This window comes from Calypte anna, chromosome 2, assembly GCF_003957555.1.
Source record: "Calypte anna isolate BGI_N300 chromosome 2, bCalAnn1_v1.p, whole genome shotgun sequence".
NCBI classification, from domain to species: domain Eukaryota; kingdom Metazoa; phylum Chordata; class Aves; order Apodiformes; family Trochilidae; genus Calypte; species Calypte anna.
This window is the reverse complement of record NC_044245.1, coordinates 135161496-135183853: the sequence shown is the minus strand read 5'-3', so window position 1 is coordinate 135183853 and position 22358 is coordinate 135161496. Positions and strand designations below refer to the sequence as shown.

Sequence of the window (22358 nt, the reverse complement as noted above, 5' to 3'; positions counted from 1 at the left end):
ACTCATTTTTTCATATACATCAAGCAGGTAATTTTTGCCACTGTTGTACCTTTGGCTACTCTGGAATCAGCTAAAGCTTTGTTGATCAAAGTAGCAAAACTATAGTTCCAGGAATCTGCTTGAAAGAACACTGGAAAAAATTGTGCATCTGTGCTGTACTCAAAAGGGGCAACAGAGTTCAAAGTTCTTTGTTTTGGTCTGGAATATGATTCTCATATTATTACCCCTTGGATCCATAGGAAACATTCATGTGAATATCTTCACAGAAACAAGAAGAAATATTTCTAAATTAACTATATTAATCACATCTGGTAAGGGAAATTATACTTTAATATCTCATGGGATGTTGTACAAACTCATTAATTAGGTTTTCGACAATGCTATGAATTACTGGTAATTTATTCTGACATTAGGTAATGGAATCTTGTAATTTTATGTTTACATGTTGAATATGCTAAAAAAACCCAGTGTTTTTTATAGGTTACTGTCTTTGTCCTGAATATTTAAACTTGTTTTCCTTTCATTGTTTCTGTATCAGAACAGATAAGTGAGTACTATTTCATAGCAATAAATGCCTGGAAATAATGTTCATAACTTCTTATGATATCATATTTTGTTTATTCTGTCTCAGATATGAACTGCATGCACAGAACACAGGTTGAAGGCTGAATTCTACAGTTACTTGAATCTTACTCCAGACTAGTCTTGTCCTCAGGTCCTATTATGACCTATTCACATATCTAGAAACATAAAGTTGGTTTATTCGTAGACTGAGAATCCTTCCTATAGGAAGACAGCAATTGGCAGCCTCTGAGGTAGAAAATGGAAGCCCAGAGCTGAATTTTTTTTTTTTTTTTTTTTTTTTTTTTTTTTTTTTTTTTTGTAGATATTTATGTAGAAAAACCTTAAGTAGAGGAAGCTAATGGTTTCTGATAGGCTTAACTGAAACAGAGATTGTTATGTATCATAAAAACATAGTATGATAGAATCACAGAATGCTTTGGGTTGGCAGGGACCTTAAAGATCATTTAGTTCCAACACCCCTGCCATGGGCAGGGACACCTCCCACTAGATCAAGTTGCTTAAAGCCCCATCCAACCTGGCCTTGAACAATTCCAGGGAGAGGCATCCATAGTTTCTCTGGGCAACCTGAACCATTATCTCACCATCAACATAGAAAAGAATTTCTTGCTAAAGCCTAGTCTAAATCGTTTTTTTTTGTGTGTTTTTTTTTTTATGATAAAAGTGTCTTTTAATTTACCTTCACTAAATGCACACAATTTCTCATCTGACCAGGGTAAACTCTGCATTAATTAGCATTTTTTGCTAAAGCTGGCAGTCATCACAATTTGGTGTTCTAAATGTCAGTTCTTGAACTTAAACAATTCTAATGAAAGCATTTTCATGTTGTTAGAAAACAATCAAGATTTCTGTATTGTGTTGTGTGAATGACAAAGTGTCATTTTGCTTTCAAAACTCATGTATGTACTGCTGCTTGTAATGACACAAATTCTGCAGCTATTCCTTGACCTTCTTCAGGTGAATTTTATAACACAGAAGGAATGATACACATGATAAAATTCCAGGCTGTGGAGGCAAGAAAGCTGTTACCTGCTATTATTATGCATGCTGTAGAAAAAGAAGCACAAAGAAAACCATATATACAATGAAAGGCATATGTAGATTTGTAGATCATAAATCTTTAAATTACCTGTTTGATAGGTAAAGTGAAATTATTAATTTAATTTTAAAAATTCATAAAATTATGCTGCTTCAAATGCTCTAGATATTTTGCAATAAAAGAATGGTGAATCAATTACTTCATTCTTATCTAAAACTTAAAATTTATATGTTTTCTATGTTGTTTATGAAAATAATAGTTTGCTATATCCCTCTGCTTTATCTTAACAAAATAATTTGCCATCATCGTTAATGAAATAAAAAGGATGTTTACAGCACTGTATCAAGGCATAATAATTGGTTTTGTTTTTTTTATCTGATTCCTTTCCCTCTGTTACATAGTAAAAGTTTGAAAGTTGTATAATTTCTTCCACTTAATATGAAGGACTGTTGTGTGTTAGTGAATGCCCTGGTTTGTTAGGGATTTTTTGCCATATATTCACAGAGCTAAACTAGACCTGTAAAGCAGTAATTGCTAGGTAATTGCTATCATACAGTGTAAGCATGCTGAAACTAGCTTAGGCCAAGAGAAAAACAAATAATGCTGAGATGTTCATTGTCAGGTCAGTACAATTTCTGTGGTTTTTTTCACACCTAGTGAAAAGTAATGAAAAGTAATAGCAAAAATGCTATTTTATGGGCTGTACTGCAACCTCTAGATCGTGTTGTTTGCTTAGATAGCCTGTGGGATTTATTTGAAAATTGCACTTACGACACCTGATGTTGCCTTTCAGAAGGATGGGCTATAATAATCAGGTTAAATTATCAGTGAAATCAGAATTAGGACTAGAGATGAGCAGAGCTCAAGTCTTATGAACTTAACTTGCTGATTCTTTTCTAACTCACAGTGGCAGAAACACTGGGGAAGACATTCATGCCAGAATTACAGTTTCTGACAGCCATATTTACGCTACATCTTGTTTACCACCATGTATTAGGGAGAAAAATAAGCTAAATGGTTCCTTTTAAAAAAAGATCAAGCTGTTTTCTAAAATTGTAAGGAGAAATTAAAATAAATAAGCTGATTGCTAAATTTAGATAAATCTGAAAGCAATCACTGTTATGTTAATTTTATATGTCAGGAGCTTAAAGAAATATTTTTACATGACTGCTATATTTTGTTTGTTACTGAATTTTACATTGAGTGTATTTCAAGCATGAAAGTATTGTTACTGCCTACATAATAATATTCTTTATAATGGATTTTTTAGAATATAGGTTTCAAAAGTTTGCCAGTGTTCACATTTTTGTCTTTCCATCTATTGCATTTTGAAGAAATTTTGAAATTAATAATAATTTATATCTGAGAGTTTGGAGATAGTGGGATTTTGGTTTTGCTGTTAGGTTTGGACTTCTAATTATTATTTTACAAGGGGTTTTTTTGTGCATTTCAAATATGTGTTATAGTCTGAATTTTTACTGCACAGCCTACAGAAAACTTATGAAATCTGTTTCCATGTGCTATAGTCCTTTACTTTCTGAGAAACAGCTGAAATAGTTCAAAATGCCTGGGAAAATCCACTGAGTTTTTGTGCTTTCTGAGCCAAGCCAAAAATCAGCAAATAAAACCAGCAAAAAGATGTGCATTTACAGTTAATTTACCACAGCTGTGCTATTTTGTTAGCTGTGTCAAAACTGTCAGTGCAGCAGTTCCTAAGCTTGCTGTAAAGCCCAAGCCCTGTTGGCTTCCATATTTATTCACATTATCAGTAGAAATCTCAAGCAGGCTGAGTCCTTCAGCATGAATTCAGGCACTCATTTCATGAAACCTTGTTTTGGTCAGGTCTGCTGGAATAAACTATACTGCAGCTCTTTTTACAAGCAAATGTCTCAAAATTGGCTTTTCATAAGCCTAGTATGAAGATGTACTGTCAATTTCACAGTCAGTGCAATGATTAGAAAACATGACCACACTTAAGCTCACTCTTAAGTGTCTTAAGTGGAGCACGCGGCAGCGCAGAGAGTGGCAGCGGCACCGGCGTGAGCTGTGCATTTAAACTGCAGAGGATTTGAGAAGGAGTTGGGCTTCCCAGAGACGGTGAAGCCAGGGCAGAGCGAGGAGACTCGACTCTGAGCGAGGATAAGGAAGGCTGACGTAGCAGGAGGCGGGGCTGTGAAGGGCAGCAAGCTTTAAAAAGCGGCCATCTGGCAGCCTCCTCTGAGCACGCGGCAGCGCAGAGAGCGGCAGCCAGCCTTCAGAGGGCAGGCGCGAGGACAGGTAGGCAGCAGCTACTAGCTACATACATCATGGTCACAACGAGGCCAAGAAACATAGGGAAAAAGAATGTGGGTACTCAGACGGAGCTCCCAAGCAGGCATGCAGCAGTGCAGGTCTCTGGCTGCAGTGAATGCCTGTGCCTGGCACTGGTATCAAAGGGAACCAGTGACACCGCATGTGTGCGGTGTGAGCAAGTAGATGATCTCCTCAGGCAGGTGGTTAAACTGACAGAGGAGGTGGAGAGACTGAGAACCATTAGAGAATGTGAGAGGGAAATAGACTGGTGGAATCACACCCTGAGGCAGGGGCAGATGGGAGAGGTTGAGGAAGTGATGGATCCCCCCCCCTCCTGTCACCAGACAGAAGGAGAGGACTTAAGAGGTATGAATGAATGGAAGGAGGTCCGTCCTCGGAAGGGCACGAAAAAATCCTCCCAACCCTCTCCACCCTCCCAATTGCCCTTGAAGAATAGGTATGAGGCCTTAGAAATTCAGGGACAGGAAAATGTAGTCACAGGGGTAGACTTACCTAGTGAACCACCTAGGACTCGTCAGTCACCCAGTGTTCTTAGGACTTCTTCAATCAAGAAGGAAAGGAGAGTAGTTGTGGTGGGTGACTCCCTTCTGAGGGGGACAGAAGGGCCCATCTGTCGACCGGACCCATCCCACAGGGAGGTCTGTTGCCTCCCTGGGGCTCGGATTAGAGATGTTAAGAGGAAACTCCCTAATCTTGTGGGTTCCTCTGATTACTATCCACTGCTGATTTTCAGGTTGGCAGTGATGAAATTATCACAAGAAAGGTAAGGGCAATGAAGAGTGACTTCAGGGCCCTGGGACGGCTAGTTAGGGGGTCTGGAGCGCAAGTAGTGTTTGCCTCCATCCCTCCTGTAAGAATGGGTGGGGAGGTATATAGGAAGAGTTTACAAGTCAACGAGTGGCTAAGAGACTGGTGCCAAAGACAGGGTTTTGGTTTTTTCGATCATGGGATGCTATATGAGACACCTGGCCTGGTGATGGCAGGTGGGATGCACCTGTCCCAGAGGGGGAAGAGGCTTTTGGGGCAGGACTTAGCAGGGCTCATTGAGAGAGCTTTAAACTAGATGTGAAGGGGGAAGGGGAGAGAACTGGGTCTGTCAGGGACAAACACAAGAGGAACGAACCGGGGCCCGAAGGCAGGTGGTCTAGGGAGGATTTAGTCCCACCAGTGTGCTCTGTTTGTTTCCTGAAATGTCTGTATGCTAATGCACGCAGCATGGGGAATAAGCAAGAAGAGTAAGAGGTCAGTGTACGGGCTAAGGGTTATGATCTGGTAGCGATAACAGAGACATGGTGGGATAGGTCACATGACTGGAATGTGTCCAATGATGGCTCTGTGCTTTTTCGGAAAGATAGGGCGGGGAAGCGAGGTGGTGGAGTTGCTCTTTATGTGAGAGAGCAACTAGAATGTGTTGAGTTTTGTGCAGGGGCTGATGAGGGGCAAGTTGAAAGTTTGTGGGTAAGAATTAAGGGGCAGGCTGGTGTGGGTGATACAGTTGTGGGGGTCTACTACAGACCTCCTGATCAAGGCGAGGAGGTTGATGAGGCCTTCTACAGGCAGCTGAAAGCAGCCTCACAACTTCAGTCCCTAGTCCTCATGGGAGATTTTAACTATCCCGATATCTGCTGGTTGACTCACACAGCCAGCCTTTCACAGTCTAGGAGGTTCCTCCAGTGCATTGATGATAACTTCTTAATGCAAATGGTGGACAAACCGACTAGAAGAGGAGCGCTGTTGGATCTTTTACTAACCAATAAGGAGGGCCTTGTTGAAGCAGTGGTGGTCAATGGCAGCCTTGGCTGCAGTGATCATGAGATGGTAGAGTTCAGGATCCTGTGTGGAAGGAACAGAGTACCCAGTAGGATCAGAACCCTGGACTTCCACAGGGCAAACTTTGGCCTCCTCAATCAACTGTTAAGAGAAATCCCATGGGACAGGGTGTTAGAAGATAAAGGGGCTCAAGATAGCTGGTCAATATTCAAGGACCACTATTTGCAAGCACAGGATCAGAGCGTCCCTATGGTTAGGAAATCTAGTAAGGGAGCTAGGAGACCAGCATGGTTAAAAAAGGAACTGCTGGGAAAACTTAAGTGGAAAAGGAAAATTTACAGATCATGGAAGGGGGGGCTGGTCACTTGGGAGGAATATAGGACTGTTGTCAGAGGATGTAGGGAGGCAATTAGGAAAGCTAAGGCCTCCTTGGAACTTAACCTTGCAAGTCAGGTTAAGGATAATAGAAAGGGCTTTTTCAAATACATAGCTAACAAAACTAACACTAGAGGCAATATTGGCCCACTAAGGAATGAGCTGGGAGCCCTGGTGACAGAGGATATAAAGAAGGCAGAGGTGCTGAATGCCTTCTTTGCCTCTGTCTTTACTCCTGCGGGGTTTCCGCATGAGCCCCAGATTCATTCAGCCCCAGAAGTAGTCGAGATAGATGAGGAGTTAGACATAGTAGATGAGGATTGGGTTAGGGATCAGCTGAGTAATCTGGACATCCATAAGTCGATGGGTCCAGATGGAATGCATCCAAGGGTGCTGAGGGAGCTGGCGGAGGTCATTGCTAGGCCACTCTCCATCATCTTCAGTAAGTCATGGGTAACAGGAGAGGTGCCTGAGGACTGGAGGATAGCAAATGTCACTCCAGTCTACAAAAAGGGCAAGAAGGAGGACCCGGGTAACTATAGACCGGTCAGCCTCACCTCCATCCCTGGAAAGGTGATGGAACAACTTGTTCTTGTCACTATCTCCAGGCATATCAAGGACATGGGAGTCATCAAGAGCAGTCAGCATGGTTTTATCAAGGGTAAATCATGTTTGACTAACCTCATAGCCTTCTATGAGGAAATTACTAGGTGGATAGATGATGGAAGAGCAGTAGATGTGGTTTATCTTGATTTCAGTAAAGCATTTGACACCGTCTCTCACAGCATCCTTGTAGATAAGTTGATCAATTATGGGTTTGGTGATCAGGTAGTGAGGTGGATCAGGAACTGGTTGAAAGGAAGGAGTCAGAGAGTTGTAGTCAATGGGGCAGAATCTGGTTGGAGGTGTGTGACTAGTGGAGTCCCTCAAGGGGTCGGTGCTGGGACCGGTGTTGTTTAATATCTTCATCAATGACTTGGATGAGGGTATAGAATGTACCCTCAGCAAGTTTGCTGATGACACTAAGCTGGGAGGAGTGGCTGACACACCAGAGGGCTGTGCTGCCATTCAGAGAGACTTAGACAGGCTGGAGAGTTGGGCAGGGAGAAACATGATGAAATTCAACAAGGGGAAGTGTAGAGTCTTGCATTTGGGGAAGAACAACAAGATGTCCCAGTATAGGTTGGGGGCTGACCTGCTGGGGAGCAGTGTAGGTGAAAGAGACCTGGGGGTCCTGGTTGACAAGAAGATGACCATGAGCCAGCAACGTGCCCTTGTGGCCAAGAAGGCCAATGGCATCCTGGGGTGCATTAGAAAGGGTGTGGTTAGTAGGTCAAGAGAGGTTCTCCTCCCCCTCTATTCTGCATTGGTGAGGCCGCACCTGGAGTATTGTGTCCAGTTCTGGGCCCCTCAGTTCAAGAAGGACAGGGAAGTGCTTGAAAGAGTCCAGCGCAGAGCTACTAAGATGATTAAGGGAGTGGAACATCTCCCTTATGAGGAAAGGCTGAGGGAGCTGGGTCTCTTTAGTTTGGAGAAAAGGAGACTGAGGGGTGACCTCATCAATGTTTTCAAATATGTAAGGGGTGAGTGTCAGGGAGATGGAGTTAGGCTCTTCTCAGTAGTGACCAGTGATAGGACAAGGGGTAATGGGTGTAAATTGGAGCACAGGAGGTTCAAGTTGAATATTCGAAAAAATTTTTTTACTGTAAGGGTGACAGAGCCCTGGAACAGGCTGCCCAGGGGGATCGTGGAGTCTCCTTCACTGGAGACATTCAAAACCCGTCTGGACACGTTCCTATGTGATGTACTCTAGGTGGCCCTGCTCTGGCAGGGGGGGTTGGACTAGATGATCTTTCGAGGTCCCTTCCAACCCCTAGGATTCTGTGATTCTGTGATTTTTAATTTTGTCACCCTGAGAAAAATGTAACCTTAGGTTAGCTATGTCCAACTTCCTAATAGGGGATTTCTTTTTAACCTCATAGACCTGTGTTTCTCTAACCCACAACCAATTGAATCTTTTCTCTTTTCTCATCTTTCTCTAACATACCATTCTTTTCATCTATTCCTCTTGGTAATATTGCAAATGCTTCCCAGGCAGCGAGTTGTGTTCAACTAGATATAATAGTGAATAACTAGTATGCTAGTCTCCCTAGATTCAGCCCTGTGTTTTTCATAACAGCAGTAAAGACTACATGGAGGGACAATGTTATGGAAGAGAGAAACTTTACGTAGATCAGTATCATCTAACTTAAGTTAACAGCAGGTAAATTGCTGTAGTTGCTAGACTTTCTATTTTAACCTCCCATGTTAATGAAGAGAGATTAGTTTCACTAGAGATACAAATCCTGACGTACTGATAAATCATTTATCATAAGAGGAATGTCCAAAATAGACAAGATTAATTTGTCTCCAAACATCTTTGTAGGAAAGCACTAGCTGTGAACACAGTAAGTGATCATTTTTGAACAGATGCCTAATTTTCAGTTGATGCAATTTTCACAGAATTATAGAATGGTTGAGGCTGGAAGGCACCTTTTGTCCAACCCCTCTGCTCAAGCAGGGCCACCTAGAGATAGTTGCCCAGGACCAGGTGGCTTTTTAATACCTCCAAGGAAGAAGACTCACTGCTGTGGGAAACCTGTGCCAGTGCTCCGTCATCCTTACATTAAAAAACTCTTTTCTGATGTTCAGACAAAGCCTCTTGTGTTTCAGTTTGTGCCCATTGCCTCTGGTCTCATTCCATCAGTGAAAAGAACCTGGCTCCATCCTCATTGCACATTCCCTTTAGGTATTCATGAACATTGGTAAGATCCTCTCTGAGCATTCTCTTCTCTAGGAAGAGCAGTCACAGGTCTGTCTTCCTCCTAGGAGTAAGGAAATTTAATAATTTTCACAGAACTTTTTTGGACTCTCTTCAGTGTATCTTAAGTCTCTCTTATACTGGGAAGTACTGGACAATCACCAATGAAAATCTTAAACAGGACTTGTGCCAGTATTGACTGTCGGATACACCACCAGCTACTGGCTTCTGACTGGGCTTTGCACTGCTGATCACCAGCCTCTGGACCCAGTCTTTTATAGAATCATAGAATAGTTAGGGTTAAAAGGGATCTTAAAGATCCACACCCACTGTCCTCCCCCACCCACCTCAAATGAGTGTGAACACCTCTCACTAAACGAGGTTGCCCAAGGCTTCATCCAGTTTTCAGTCCACCTCAGTGTTTGTTCATCCAGCCCAGGCATAAATAGCTTGTCTAACAAGATCTTACAGGAGACAGTGTCAGAGGCCTACATGATGTCCAGGTACACACTGCTTTTGTCTATCAGTCTTGTCATTTAATCATGGAAGTTTCTCAGGGTTAGTCAAGCATGACTTTTCTTGGTGAAGCCATACTGACTAGTCCTGATGATATTCTTGCGTTTAACGTTCCTGAAAATGGTTCCTAGGATTATCTACGTAAAGTAAAATTGTAACCCAGTTGTATAATAAATAATGGATCCATATATATAAAAATAATATTGTCCTGGTTTGGACCAGGACAAGGTGATTTTCTCTCTTGTACTTTTGCTTTCAGCTAAGTTTCTTGTAAGTAGCTGCACTTGCTGAAATTAACAGCAAGTTTCTCAGACAGTGTCTGCTTCTGGGACTGATAGCACTCGAGGTTTATAGTTACAGCTAGAGACTGGTGTGCAGAACCAAGGCCGTTGCTCAGTTCTGAGGAGCATTTTGCCCTCTGGAAGGAGAAAAGGAGTAAAAAGGTCACACCCTCCCTTAGGGAGGAACAGACAAGATAAATGACCAAAATTGACCAGAGCATTCCATCCCATACCTATCATACTCAGTATAAATTTGAGGGATCACAAGGATCAAACCCCTTCCTGCTTCCCCTGCTTTGCCTGTCCATGTTTGCTTTGTCATCCTGGGAGGATTCCATCCATTTGTCTGCCTGTGGTCCTGATCCATACAAGCCTGAATTTGTGTGTTCCTGCCTCCAGCTCCCGACTGCTGCTGACCCCAGGAGTCCAGCCTGGACTTTCCCAGGGCTACCCTGCACCCTTGGTGGTTATGTGAGGGTTATTGGCAGAAGGGGTAGAGCAATGTGCTATCAATTTTCCTGTATATTTGTATATATTTAGTAATTTTTTTTTCTATTTATCATTACTGTTTCATTAAAGCTGTGTAGTTTAGTTTCCAACCTACAAGTCTCTCTCCCTTATTCTGTCTCTTTATGAGGGAGGGGAGGGGGATTAATAGAGAGCATCTGTTATTTGGTTTAATTGCTGAGCCAGTGTTAAACTGTGACAAATATATATCTTTATATTGCATATATGGATCCATATATAAAAAATAATAATATTTTCCTACTGAAGCTATTGTTCTCAAGCAAATGCATGATAGCACAATTACTTTGATGGAGGGACCTTTGACTGTATAGAAAATTATGGATGTAAAGCTTGGCACTCAGACAGCAGCATTTCATTGCTTATGCCATGAGATATAAATGCACATCAGGTACTTATTGGGAATTAGTCAGGCATCCTCTGCACAAAAGCAGTTAGTTAGCCATCCTGAGGGCATATGAGGACACACAGTTATATAAAGGGTGTGTTTCTTTCCTTGCCTAGTTTCACTTCCTCCAGCAAGGAAGAAAACCAGAGAACTCCTTTTCATTGATGAACAAAAGATGGGCATGACATTAGTAGCAGTATAGGTGTGTTTTTTTCTAGTTTACTGAAAACTGATGCAAATAGGTATCCTGTGGATATGTTTTAGTGATATGGATTTTTTACTGTTGCTAGTATATTTGGATCATTCATACTGTAGTTTTTTGCAAGATGATGTTTGCAGAAATGGATTTTTTTATACATCAGTGATAGATGTTCTGGCACTAGAGAGAAGACCAGAATTTCCAGGATTAATCTTTTCTTTTGCTGTCTTCTAGGTACAAATGCCATTCCCACATCATGTTATAATTAGCTACTAGCCAGTTACTTCCTTCAGTGTCTAGATCAACAATGTTCTATTCTACTAGCTTCATAAAATTAGTGAAATTATTTTTGCATACAACCACTAGTAAATTTTAGCAGTAAAATGAGATGGCATTTTCTAAGGTTAAGATACTTAATGACAGAAAATATGTTAGAACCATAAAATCATAGAATGAGTAGGATTGGGAGAGACCTTAAAGATCATCTAGTTCCAACAGCCCTTGCATGGGCAGGACCACCTTGCACTAGACCAGCTTGCTAAAGGACCCATCCAACCTGGCCTTGAACACTTCCTTGGGCAGCCTCTTCTAGTGTCTCTCAGCCCTCACTGGAAAGATATTTTTTCCTAATGTGTAACCTAAATCTCCCCTCTTCAACTTTTAAACCATTTCCCCTTGTCCTCTCACTACACACCTGGGTTAAAGCCCTACTCCAGCTTTCTTGTAGGCCCCCTTCAGATATTGTAAAGCTTCTATAAGGTCAACTTGAAGCTTCCTCTTCTCTAGCCTGAAAAAAAAACCTGACAAAATCCAATCTCAAATAATTACTTAGACGTCAATAAAGCCCCAAACCCACAATACAATATTCTGTTTCACAAGATAAAAGTTATAAAATAATATTTTTGGGAATGTGGTTAACACACTGACTTAAGTAAAAGCCAATGAATTTTCTTAATGATTTATTTGCAGTACTTTATTGCACTTTGTCAATGCTGTAGTGACAGTGGAATTAAATTGTGTAATTATAATGTATTTTTGTTTTTTTGTAGATGGCCTTACTTTCAAGATGATTTTTTTCTAGAATACTTTCTTTTTATTTGAGCTTCATAGGTTGATAAAATGTTGATTCTGTGACTGACGAATCAGTTTCAGGAACTCTTCTTGTGTATGGAAGCCAACATAATACCAGTCATACTACCATACAAACAGAAAGCTATAACATGAAAAATAAAAATACATACTGTTATTTTAATGCCCTATCCTTCCATTTTAAGACTTTCCAATAGTTTTGTTCTCAGGATGTAGAAGGTCTATACATTTGTTTTCAGTTATTGTGGCCCCAATGTAAAGAATTCAAAATGACCTTTGTAGATAACTAATTAAATTATTAGCCTATATGGAAAATTTAATGACATTTAGTATTAGTATTTGAGTTAAAAAAACAAAAACCAACTAACAAAATAAGCAAAACAAAACAAAAAACCCAAAAAAGCAAAACCTCTTTTTAAAGAATAGCATGAAAAGAAGTTACATTATGTGTTTACCAGTGATCCTGCAAAGCAGAATTCCTCTATCTATAGAATTGAGATTATTCCAATGTTCCAGTATTTAAAGGGGGCTACAAAGAAGATGGAGACTCACCATTTACAAGGAGCCACATGAACAAGCCAAGGAGGAATGAGTGGTAGTTGCTCCTAGGGAGATTTTGATTAGACACAAGAGGTCAGTTTTTCACTATGAGGACAGTCAGATATTGGAATGGTCGCCCAGCGGACGTGATGTATTCCCCCACTTCAGAAAGTGTTAATTCTCAACTCAATGGGGTGCTGAGACATCTCATATAAGCAGTAATATTAGAATCATAGAATTAGCCGGGTTGGAAGGGACCTCAGAGATCATCTAGTCCAACCCTTGACCCAGCGCAGCAGTTGCTAGACCATGGCACTGAGTGCCACATCCAGTCTTTTTTTAAATGTCTCCAGGGACGGAGAATCTACCACCTCACCGGGCAGTCCATTCCATAGCCTAATCACCCTCTCCGTGAAGAAATTCTTTCTAATATCTAACCTAAACCTCCCCTGGCACAACTTAAGACTGTGTCTTCTTGTCTTGTTGAAGGTCGTCTGTGAAAAGAGTCCAGTTCCCACCTCGCTACAGCCTCCTTTCAGGTAGTTGTAGACAGCAATGAGGTCTCCCCTGAGCCTCCTTCAGGCTGAACAGCCCCAGCTCTCTCAGCCTCTCCTCATAGGGCCTGTGCTCGAGTCCCTTCACCAGCCTGGTTGCCCTCCTTTGGACCTGTTCCAGGACCTCTACATTCTTCTTAAACTGAGGGGCCCAGAACTGGACACAGTACTCGAGGTGTGGCCTAACCAGTGCTGAGTACAGGGGAAGAATCACCTCCCTGGACCTGCTGGTGACACTGTTTTTGATACAGGCCAAAAGAAAGGTTGGACCAGATGATCGTTCAAGTCCCTTCCAACCTGAAATACTGTGATTCTGTGAGATTACTGGCAACCACTGATGTGATAGTCACAGATAACCCTACCTGGCTTCAGCTGCCTTCCAACAAAAAAACAGTTCTGCTGAAGATATTGTATATGCCAGGTTTGTGTGGAACTTCTGGCTGTATTACAGCATCTCAGATGATGCTACTTAAAACTATTTATCTGAGTGAATTCTATTTAAGATGTCCACAGTGTAGTAATTTATATAAAAATTCTTATTCTCACTTTATAGTCAAGGAAGAAGAATAGGTACTTAGCATTGGTTGATCCATTGTGTGTTATCTACCATTTGATGAAATCGATTACACTCTGGACATGTTTTTTTTCACTGGTATAAAGAAGCCTGCATCAAATCTAGATGTTTGCTCTGTAGCTATCTACTTCTCAGTATGATGAATCCTGAACAATATAGAAAGAACTTTCCAGTTCAGGTAGAGAGTTTTCCTCTCCTGAAAATGTCGTACAGCATTGTGTCACCTGTTCTATTTTCTATAATGTTCTTTAAATTTTTCTTTCTCCTTTTCTTCCCTCTCTCCCTCTCTTCTCATCCCCTCTGATACTCAAAGACTAAATTAAGTTTGAAAAGATGGAGGTGATTATACATTTAGGCTGTTTCTTTTTGGGTTGGTTTGTCCATATAAGAGGTGATACCAAAGACATGATAAAACTAATATTATGCTGTACAGCAGTTCTTGGAAATTTTGAAACATTGAATTATATAGAGAGGCAGCAAACCAATGTGTGATATTGTTGTTCTTGACAACTTATAATTATTTTTTTTTTCTTGCTATTAATACTAAATTATAGCTCGTTTACACTATCGCTTAATTTTTAAGTACTCTTTTAAGGAGAAATTATTCAAAACATTTTAGAATCTTCATCATTCTTTTACTGCTCCAGTTCAAATTCGATGGAGTGAAAACATTGCTATATATCTGAAAATATTTTTAGAATTAAATTTGCATTGGAAGCTTTAGGATAACAGATGCATGTATGGGAATGCATACAATTTTAAATCTTTACACTTTCCATTTAGAAGCAGTTTTGAAGCACATACGCTTGCTTCTGTTACACACTATCATGCTTGGAAAATAAGGAAATTTTTAGAAGTTGAGCACTTCATCAGAAACTAGACATACAGTCATACTGAACAACTTGCCTGGAAGGATTGCCTTGCATCACATATGCATGTTCTAAGCATGTTCTTTCTCTGAACAGGTGTAGTAATTCCTCAGGTTAGCCATTAACTATTTAATAAATTTTTGTCCCATATTACTTCTGACCTGGATAACAGACTGGAATTTGCCCAAGGAGTGGGTCACAAAGAATAAATTCCAAGGCATAGAAAGTAGTATAACTGCTGAAATCTGTTACAAATTAGAGCTCTGCTCCCACTTGTTCCTTTTGATAAGTCCTTGCAAAATTATTAGAGACCAAAGTAAACCAAACTCATTTTCAGAAAGGAAATTTTCAAGTAGAAGTAGGGTTTTTTTTTCTGCATAGCTTGGGTAATAATCATTAGTGTTACCTTTTTTCTTTGTTTGCTTATTTGGTTCTGGTTTTATAAATACAATTTAATTCAACAATTATAAGTTGCTTGTAGATTCTGGATTTATAAACAGCAAAAGCAGACCAGAATGTACAGAGATTATTGCCTTCCTTTTAGCAATGTCCATATTTACTTTGGTGAGTAAGTATTGCACAGCTCAGCATATTTTATTTTAACTAAATTTGTTGCTTATATATATGTCTGTATATGGAGAAAGAGGAAAGAAAAAAACCTTTTTTCCTGACAGTATTGTCTAGGGACAATTTTAATAATAATCTCTGAAGAAACCTCCACATGATTAGTCTGCATACAAATAATTACTGTAGTCAGCTACCTGCTGTGTACACTGTGGAAGCTACTCTAAAGGTACAGAATTTCAGGAACTACTGCATAGCTCTGTCTGAGAACAAGGGGAATAGCAATTACTGTATTGCTTTATTTTAAGTAAAGATTGTCTTCCTGGTATGGACAGAAGCCATACAAGATACATGGCTGATATAATTAGATGAGTTGGAATGTGTGAGATGATAGATCATGACCAGAGTTGTGAACTGTCTCAGCTGGAATTCTGCATCTTTGAAATTTCCCTGTTGTGATCACGATAGTATCATACTCAGATCCAGAATCTTGTCGTTCAGGAAAAACATTGGAAAAATATATGTTTGTTCATAGTATTACAGCGTGAAAGTATACCTGTGCATTTGCACATAGTTTGTGGTCCCTCCACATACTTTACACTCAGTAAAGTGAATCTCAGTCATTTGAGTAGATTAGTATATTTTTCTCATCAGCCATAACTGAAAAAAAAAAGGTGTCTTGAAACACTTGTAACAGAACTTACGTTTTCTTTAACCTCTATCCTCTTCTCTCCGGGGAAGTAGTTGTAGCATGAAATATTTTTGAATGTGCTAAAGAAACTGCTTATATATAGAAGTAATTCTACTACAAAAAAACAGAAGCTTTGTATAATTTGTATAACCTGGATATTAATCAATAATAATTAATAATAAATAATAATAATAATAATTTGTATACTTGGATATTAATTTAAAAAAATCACTGTTGCAGTTACCAAGAAATATGTTATAATGACATTAGATTAGAAAACGGAATTAGGAGTTGGTGAATGAACTAGTTACTCAAATTTTCTTAATTCTAGTTTTCTTATTATTATGAATGTAATTTTTTCTATGCTGTCACACTTCTACATATTCATATTATTACTGAATGTATTTTACTTTTAATAAGTTAAATACAGTTTCAACTTGAATTCGACACTAATATTAAATGCCCAGAAAATCCCATGCTTTTCTGTGGAGTATTTGTCCTTTTCTGAGGTAACCACACATTAATTGCAAATAATTTATGTGTACATAAAAATGAATATTTTCTTTTCCTTTATTTTTAATAGTGAATGAAATATGTGCTGCCTTAAATCTAGTTACAAACTTCAGCTAACTTCTTATGTACAGGCAAATTTTCTGGCTAGAACTACACAAGATACCCAGAATATTTTATTTTCATTAAGAAGATTAAAAAGATGTATGTTTGCTTTTGTCACTTTACTCAGACAGTTAGAGCAACTCATCTACTTGTCTACAGTTTTTCATCTCTTCTCCATCTGGGCCTTCTTAACTCTCAATACTTGATTATGCTCCCTGGTGTAGAACACTCACACATAGGCACGTGCACACACACTCACTATTTTTTCTCTCTTCAAAACATATTAAAATTTACAGAAAATACATCAGTGTCTCTAACTTTCCTGTGCTGGCTTTTGAAATGGAAACATGTCCTTCTTCAAACAATTATCAGCACTCCAGAACCTCTTTTGATTCTCAATTACAACATAGTTAAGGATTATTTCTTAAAGACAGAAATATAAAAAAACTACTGCATGTAAGCATTCTGTCATTTTTATCTAAGTGAAAATTTTAATAACTTCTATTACTTTCATAAAGACTGATTTAGTGGAAACAAGGTGCTTTATTTTCTTATCTAATTATATGGTATTATCAGATAGTAATCTAATTAGCTCTCAGCAAAAATTTATTGTATACTTAAAATAGAAACAAATTTTTTGTCCTTCAGCATGAAATATGCATGCTGCAGGTTAAAGCTCAGGATATAAAAAATACCCATACTTCTAAAAGTTACATTTTACTTATGTTCATGAAATAAGAAAATTTACTTTTGATTTGGCTTTATCCTAATTGATCCAAATTATAGATGCCAGGAGTAAATTATGTTCTTCACTGCATTTGCTCAATGAAGTGTGATTATTCATGTTTCTATTAGAAGACAATTGCATTGCATGAAGTGAAATTAGTTGTTTCCCTTTGAGTATATCTTTACTTGAAATGTGTGGCAATTATTCGGAACCATATTAAACATGTAAAAACTACATAAATAAGTGAAATGAGCCAAATGATGATGCTTTGAGGAGGTCAGCAACGTGTTGATACCTTGAAGTTACTCAAATTAGTTTTCCATGAATCAAACCTATTGGGTTATAAAAATAATTTATTATAAAATATGTTAAAGTAACATTATTATTACTTCAAAAATACATTTATGCTGCTGCTAACTTCCATTACACATTAATCTCTCTGATATGTTTCATTATATCTCAAGTATATTTATCTATTTCATTTCCTAGGTTATTCAGATAAATTTTGAAGAATTTGATCTGGAGATTGGCTATGATACGCTGACAATTGGTGATGGAGGAGAAGTGGGTGATCCTAAAACTGTACTTCAAGTGTAAGTCTCGTATTTACAATTGGTATGCATTACAAAATGTCATTACTGTTTATTTGATGAGACTGATCAGCATCAGGCATATCTCAGCAAATTCTTACTGAGGTTTTAAAATTACTGAAGGTGGCAGTTTAACTAAATTTTTACATATTTACTGTTCTAAAGTCTGAAAGTTGTGGGTTAAACATCAAAAAAGAAGAAGATAAACTAAAATCATAAATTTTAAAAGACATAGTCTGTATGTTCATGTGTAGGCATACAAATTTTTAGGGACTATTTTCTTCCCTTTATAATTGTGTTTTAAAATAAAAATAGATGAAAAATAGATAAATGGACAACTTAAACATAAACTTCTCATAGTTTCCTAACAAGCTTAGCATGACAGAAGATGTACCATAGAATCTTGACTTTTAAGTGCTTATTGACTACTGTAGGAAAATCTGAATTGGATATATCCTAAAACACCCATGATTACAGATAAGACAGTACTATTACATAAGATTTTTATCATCCATTTACTTCTTCTAGAATGTAGGAGTATTGTTAAATATAGACACACACACACAACTATTGATTAACTTCAGAATCCATCTTTTTCAAATGCTTATGATGATAACTGTCCTTGTAATAACAATCACAAGGTGTTTAACTCAGAATCTTATAATCTAATTTGTAACATTTTGAGGTCAGTAGTTTAATCCAATGTTTCTGTTTGTTCCCCAGTCATGTGAAAATATACAGAACACTGTAATTCTGTATTACTTCTAGTCTGTCATTTTATGTAGCTCCAGTTCCACTCTTGAGTAAATAATGTTTTGTTAGAGAAATGAATGCCTCTTAAAACATATTGGTAGTTATTTTTTTTCAATCTGACTAAATGTTATAAAAAAAACCATCCCAAAGCTGCTGTTCATTGGTTAGAAACCATATTTAGCCATATAGGAATGTCTGCTGTTTAGAAAAGATTTTTGGAAAAGGTGAGATAATAATTAGCTCTTACTTTTAAATAAGCAAGCCTCTCAGAAAATACCTTGTGTTATCATTAGTTCAAAAGGATTAGTTTTAAAACACAGAACTGAACATGGGATAAATGGGATAAATTTTCATATTTATCATATTTATGATAATAAAACATATTTAATAAAGAAACACAAAAGAATAGCACAGTAAGGATTGCTTAGAATGATTCTGCATTATATGAAAGATAAATTTTATATATTGAAATTTTCCATAATTCACCATGATACAAAGAATTTCTTTTGTGACATCGGTCACAACACTTATTCAGGAAGTTTGGAAGTCTGCTTTTAGCAGCTTGGTGTGACAGTTGCCACAGCTGACTCTTAATGTAATACACATCTGGGCACTGATTCCTGTGACACACATTGGGAAAACCCTGTGCACAAGGCATGAAATTAATTTTTACTTTTTTAGTATGTTTGCTGTGTTGGATGTACATGTATCCCACCTCCCATGTTACAGGCTGCAGATGGAGTGTGTTAAAATCTGAATAACCTCTAGCCTAGTTTTCAGTGTACACATTCAGAGAAAATGTGTGTCCCTAGTAAATGGGAGAGGTAGTTCTGGAATCTTAGAGGAAGAGACAGAGAACACCCTGCTGAGTATTGTATCTGTTAAGCTGTTGAATAAGAGAGGAGGAATCATAATTGAATCAGTCCATTTCTACTGTTGGCAGTGTTCACTGCTTGGCTTTTGAAGGGAAGGTCTAAGAACTTACTTCCAGGAAAGGAATGTAGATAATGAATTTACGGTAGAGGAAGTCACATAAACCTCAGTAAGAAAGAAAACATAATACATAACTGTGGAATTTCATTATTATTTTAAACAGCTTCCTTTACATAATGATGATTTTCTGGATCTCACTGCTCCACAGCTGAAAAGTATAGGGATCCTTAACAATTTAAAAAAAAGAAAGTAGTGGTTTCTATGTTCTGTTGATTGATTCTTGGTTACAAAAATGTGTTTTCAAATGCTATTTAACTGGAAAATATTGTTTATGAAAGCTGTATAATTTTTTTACAAAGTGTTTATAATTGTCTTTGCAAAACAGAAATTATACATTTTTGATGGCTGTTTATCACAGGAATTATTCTCTCTGACACAACAAAGAGATTGTTATTCCCAGTGGCCTTAATATTCCCAAAATGTACTGTCAGTCACCAGTGGCAATTGCAAACCTCTATTAGCCATTACATCAGTTTAGTTTCTGAGGAGCATCCTGTTAATCTGTTAATTTGGCAAAGGCTGAATTCAGTGAAGACACTTTCCCTTAGTGCAGGAATCAGCAGTTAGAATATTATTTTGGCCAGGCATTTACTTGTTCAATTCTGTCAAGAGTCTTTGTAGTAGCTGCATCTGTGAACACAGATGTGGGAATTGGACATGAATTTCTCCCCACAGCAGAGTGTTCTGTACAGACACAAGCTGAAAAAGACTGGAAGGGAGAGCTAAAATTAACTGCAAAATATATTTAAAATAGTCCATTTGAAGTTTCAGCTAGCTTTTAAGAATGGTTGGAACTGCAAAACCAAACTAACAGTTCTCACTCTTGCCAGTCTTGTGCTTAGTGTGGTCTATTTTACAAAAATAAAAAATGTTTTGGTATTTTCCACTATTCTGTTTTAGCTGATACAAAATTTTAGGAAAACTGTATCACAAAATGTTACACAAAATTTTTGGAAAAAATGCAGTATAACATCAAACTTCAACTTTTACAACCTCCCTTTTTTTTCTATCACACTCTTTCATTTAGCAAAGAGAACAGGGTTTAAGACTGCATTGACTTGCAGGTCTTGCTAATTATCAACATCCTGTAAGATCAGGAAGTTCTAAAGTTGTGACATCTGGTATTTTTGTTAATGAAAGAATGAATGTCAGCTGAGTCTGGTTGGCACATGCTTCCATTGGTGTGTTGGAGGTGATGAAGGGAGGCGAGAGTGCAGGGAATACGTGGACTTGCGTGTGCTGTTTAAGAATTACAACTTCTGCTTAAGTATGTAATGCATGTTTTAAAAGGTGGATAACTACGTATGAGAGAAATACTTTTTTTTAAAGAAAGTTGTGCTTCATTATGGTCTTCTAGTTCCATTTGATATATCTGCATGTATCTGGATCATGCACACAGGAGTGCCAGGTAAAGTCAGGCTCAGGGGACATTCATGTCTTTCTGGACAAGTGAGGTTAAGTATTTCAGTACAACACAAGTTGCTTGTGTTTATAGACTGCTATTACATCTGCAGATGCTGAAAAAGTTTTGAGAGCTGTATTGGCCAACCAGCCAGTAGATAACTAGTTTGGTGTAAGCTGAATAAAATGAATTTAAAAACAAGACAAAACAAAACTTAATAGTTATTTGCATTCTTTACAAAAAGGAAAAAAAGTATCTAATACTTAGTGGCTTAACAGATTTTTTTTCTATCTATAGGTTGACCGGGAGCTTTGTACCAGACTTAATTGTCAGCATGAGCAATCAGATGTGGTTGCACCTTCAAACGGATGAAAGCGTGGGTTCAATTGGTTTCAAAGTTAACTACAAAGGTAACAATGCATTATCAGAAGCTGTTTTAGTGGTGTAGCAAAAATTACACCAGTATTATTTAATATTGTTTTTTCATATTAGGGGAGCATTTTATTTCAACAGAAAAAAACAACCAACCAAAAAAAAACCACCCCAACCTAATCATGTTGTTCTTCACTGTCTTAAAATGAGAGAGTTCCATAATACATTACATAAAATAGTTGCTACTATTTGATGCTTCTGGAAGAAATGCAGTTTTCACATAGCATGAACAGCAGAATCAACCAAAAAATTATAGTAGCATACAAGTATTCATTTCTGTACTATTACACAATTATTTTGTTTAGTTTTATGTTACTTTTTACATAGTTGAATGTATTGCAACTAAATCTTAAACTGAATGGTTCTTGCCTACCAGCCTAACCACATGGTAGAAAATATGATTATTCATCAAAAGGAGAGAGAGGAAAGGCAAAAGTTAAAGCAACAACCATATGTATTAGAAGTGGAGCTGATGTTAAGGATGAGCTGATGGAATGAATATGGGTATTTGGAAGAAACCTGCAGAATGTTACTTGCTGGGTTTTTTTCTGTCTGTAACTTTCCTTTGGCTGTTGATATATATATATATATATTAAGCTCTTCAGTGATATAGCACAAGTGTTTGTGCACTTGTGAGATTTATATCCAGGGGACTGAGAGAGAAAGATCCTGCTACTTTGTTTTATGGTAGTTATTAAGACCCAGGATTTCAATATTCCAGCTTTTGAAATGAGCAATAGAAATGATCAGTGTTAACAAGTTTAAGAATTTGTTAATATAGCAAACCTTGAACCATAGCTGACTAGAAAAGCTGTTTAGAGCTCAACTCAAAATAATTTGCAAAGCTCAAGTAGTTTTTTCTTTTATTTACAGGATTCTTTTCTAGTAAAATTAACTTAAAAATTTTTACTTTGAAGAAGACAAAGGATTGTTGTCTAGTGCTTTATAGTGTACTGCTATGTCTTGTTTTATTCATCAGTTCCATTTATTCTTAGAAGCTGTAGTTCTGCAAGCATAAAATTAATTGAATATGAATAGGCACAAGACCGACAGAAAGGGTGAACATTCACAGTCTTATCACCATATAATCAACTTAGTGATTGCACCTAGATACTGATTCTGTATTTCTCTTTTGCCCTGCACTGTTACTGTATGCTGGTTCACTGAATAGCTTTTA

At 37.9% G+C, this 22358-nt stretch overlaps 1 protein-coding gene across 1 annotated transcript in view; it reads left to right on the top strand.

Moving 5' to 3' along the window:
- CSMD3 (CUB and Sushi multiple domains 3) overlaps positions 1–22358 on the top strand; it is a 552597-nt gene that overhangs the window by 256176 nt on the left and 274063 nt on the right. Inside the window, 2 exon segments of the mRNA XM_030444571.1 lie at positions 17501–17604; positions 21047–21159. Of these exon segments, the coding sequence (XP_030300431.1) occupies positions 17501–17604; positions 21047–21159 (217 nt within the window).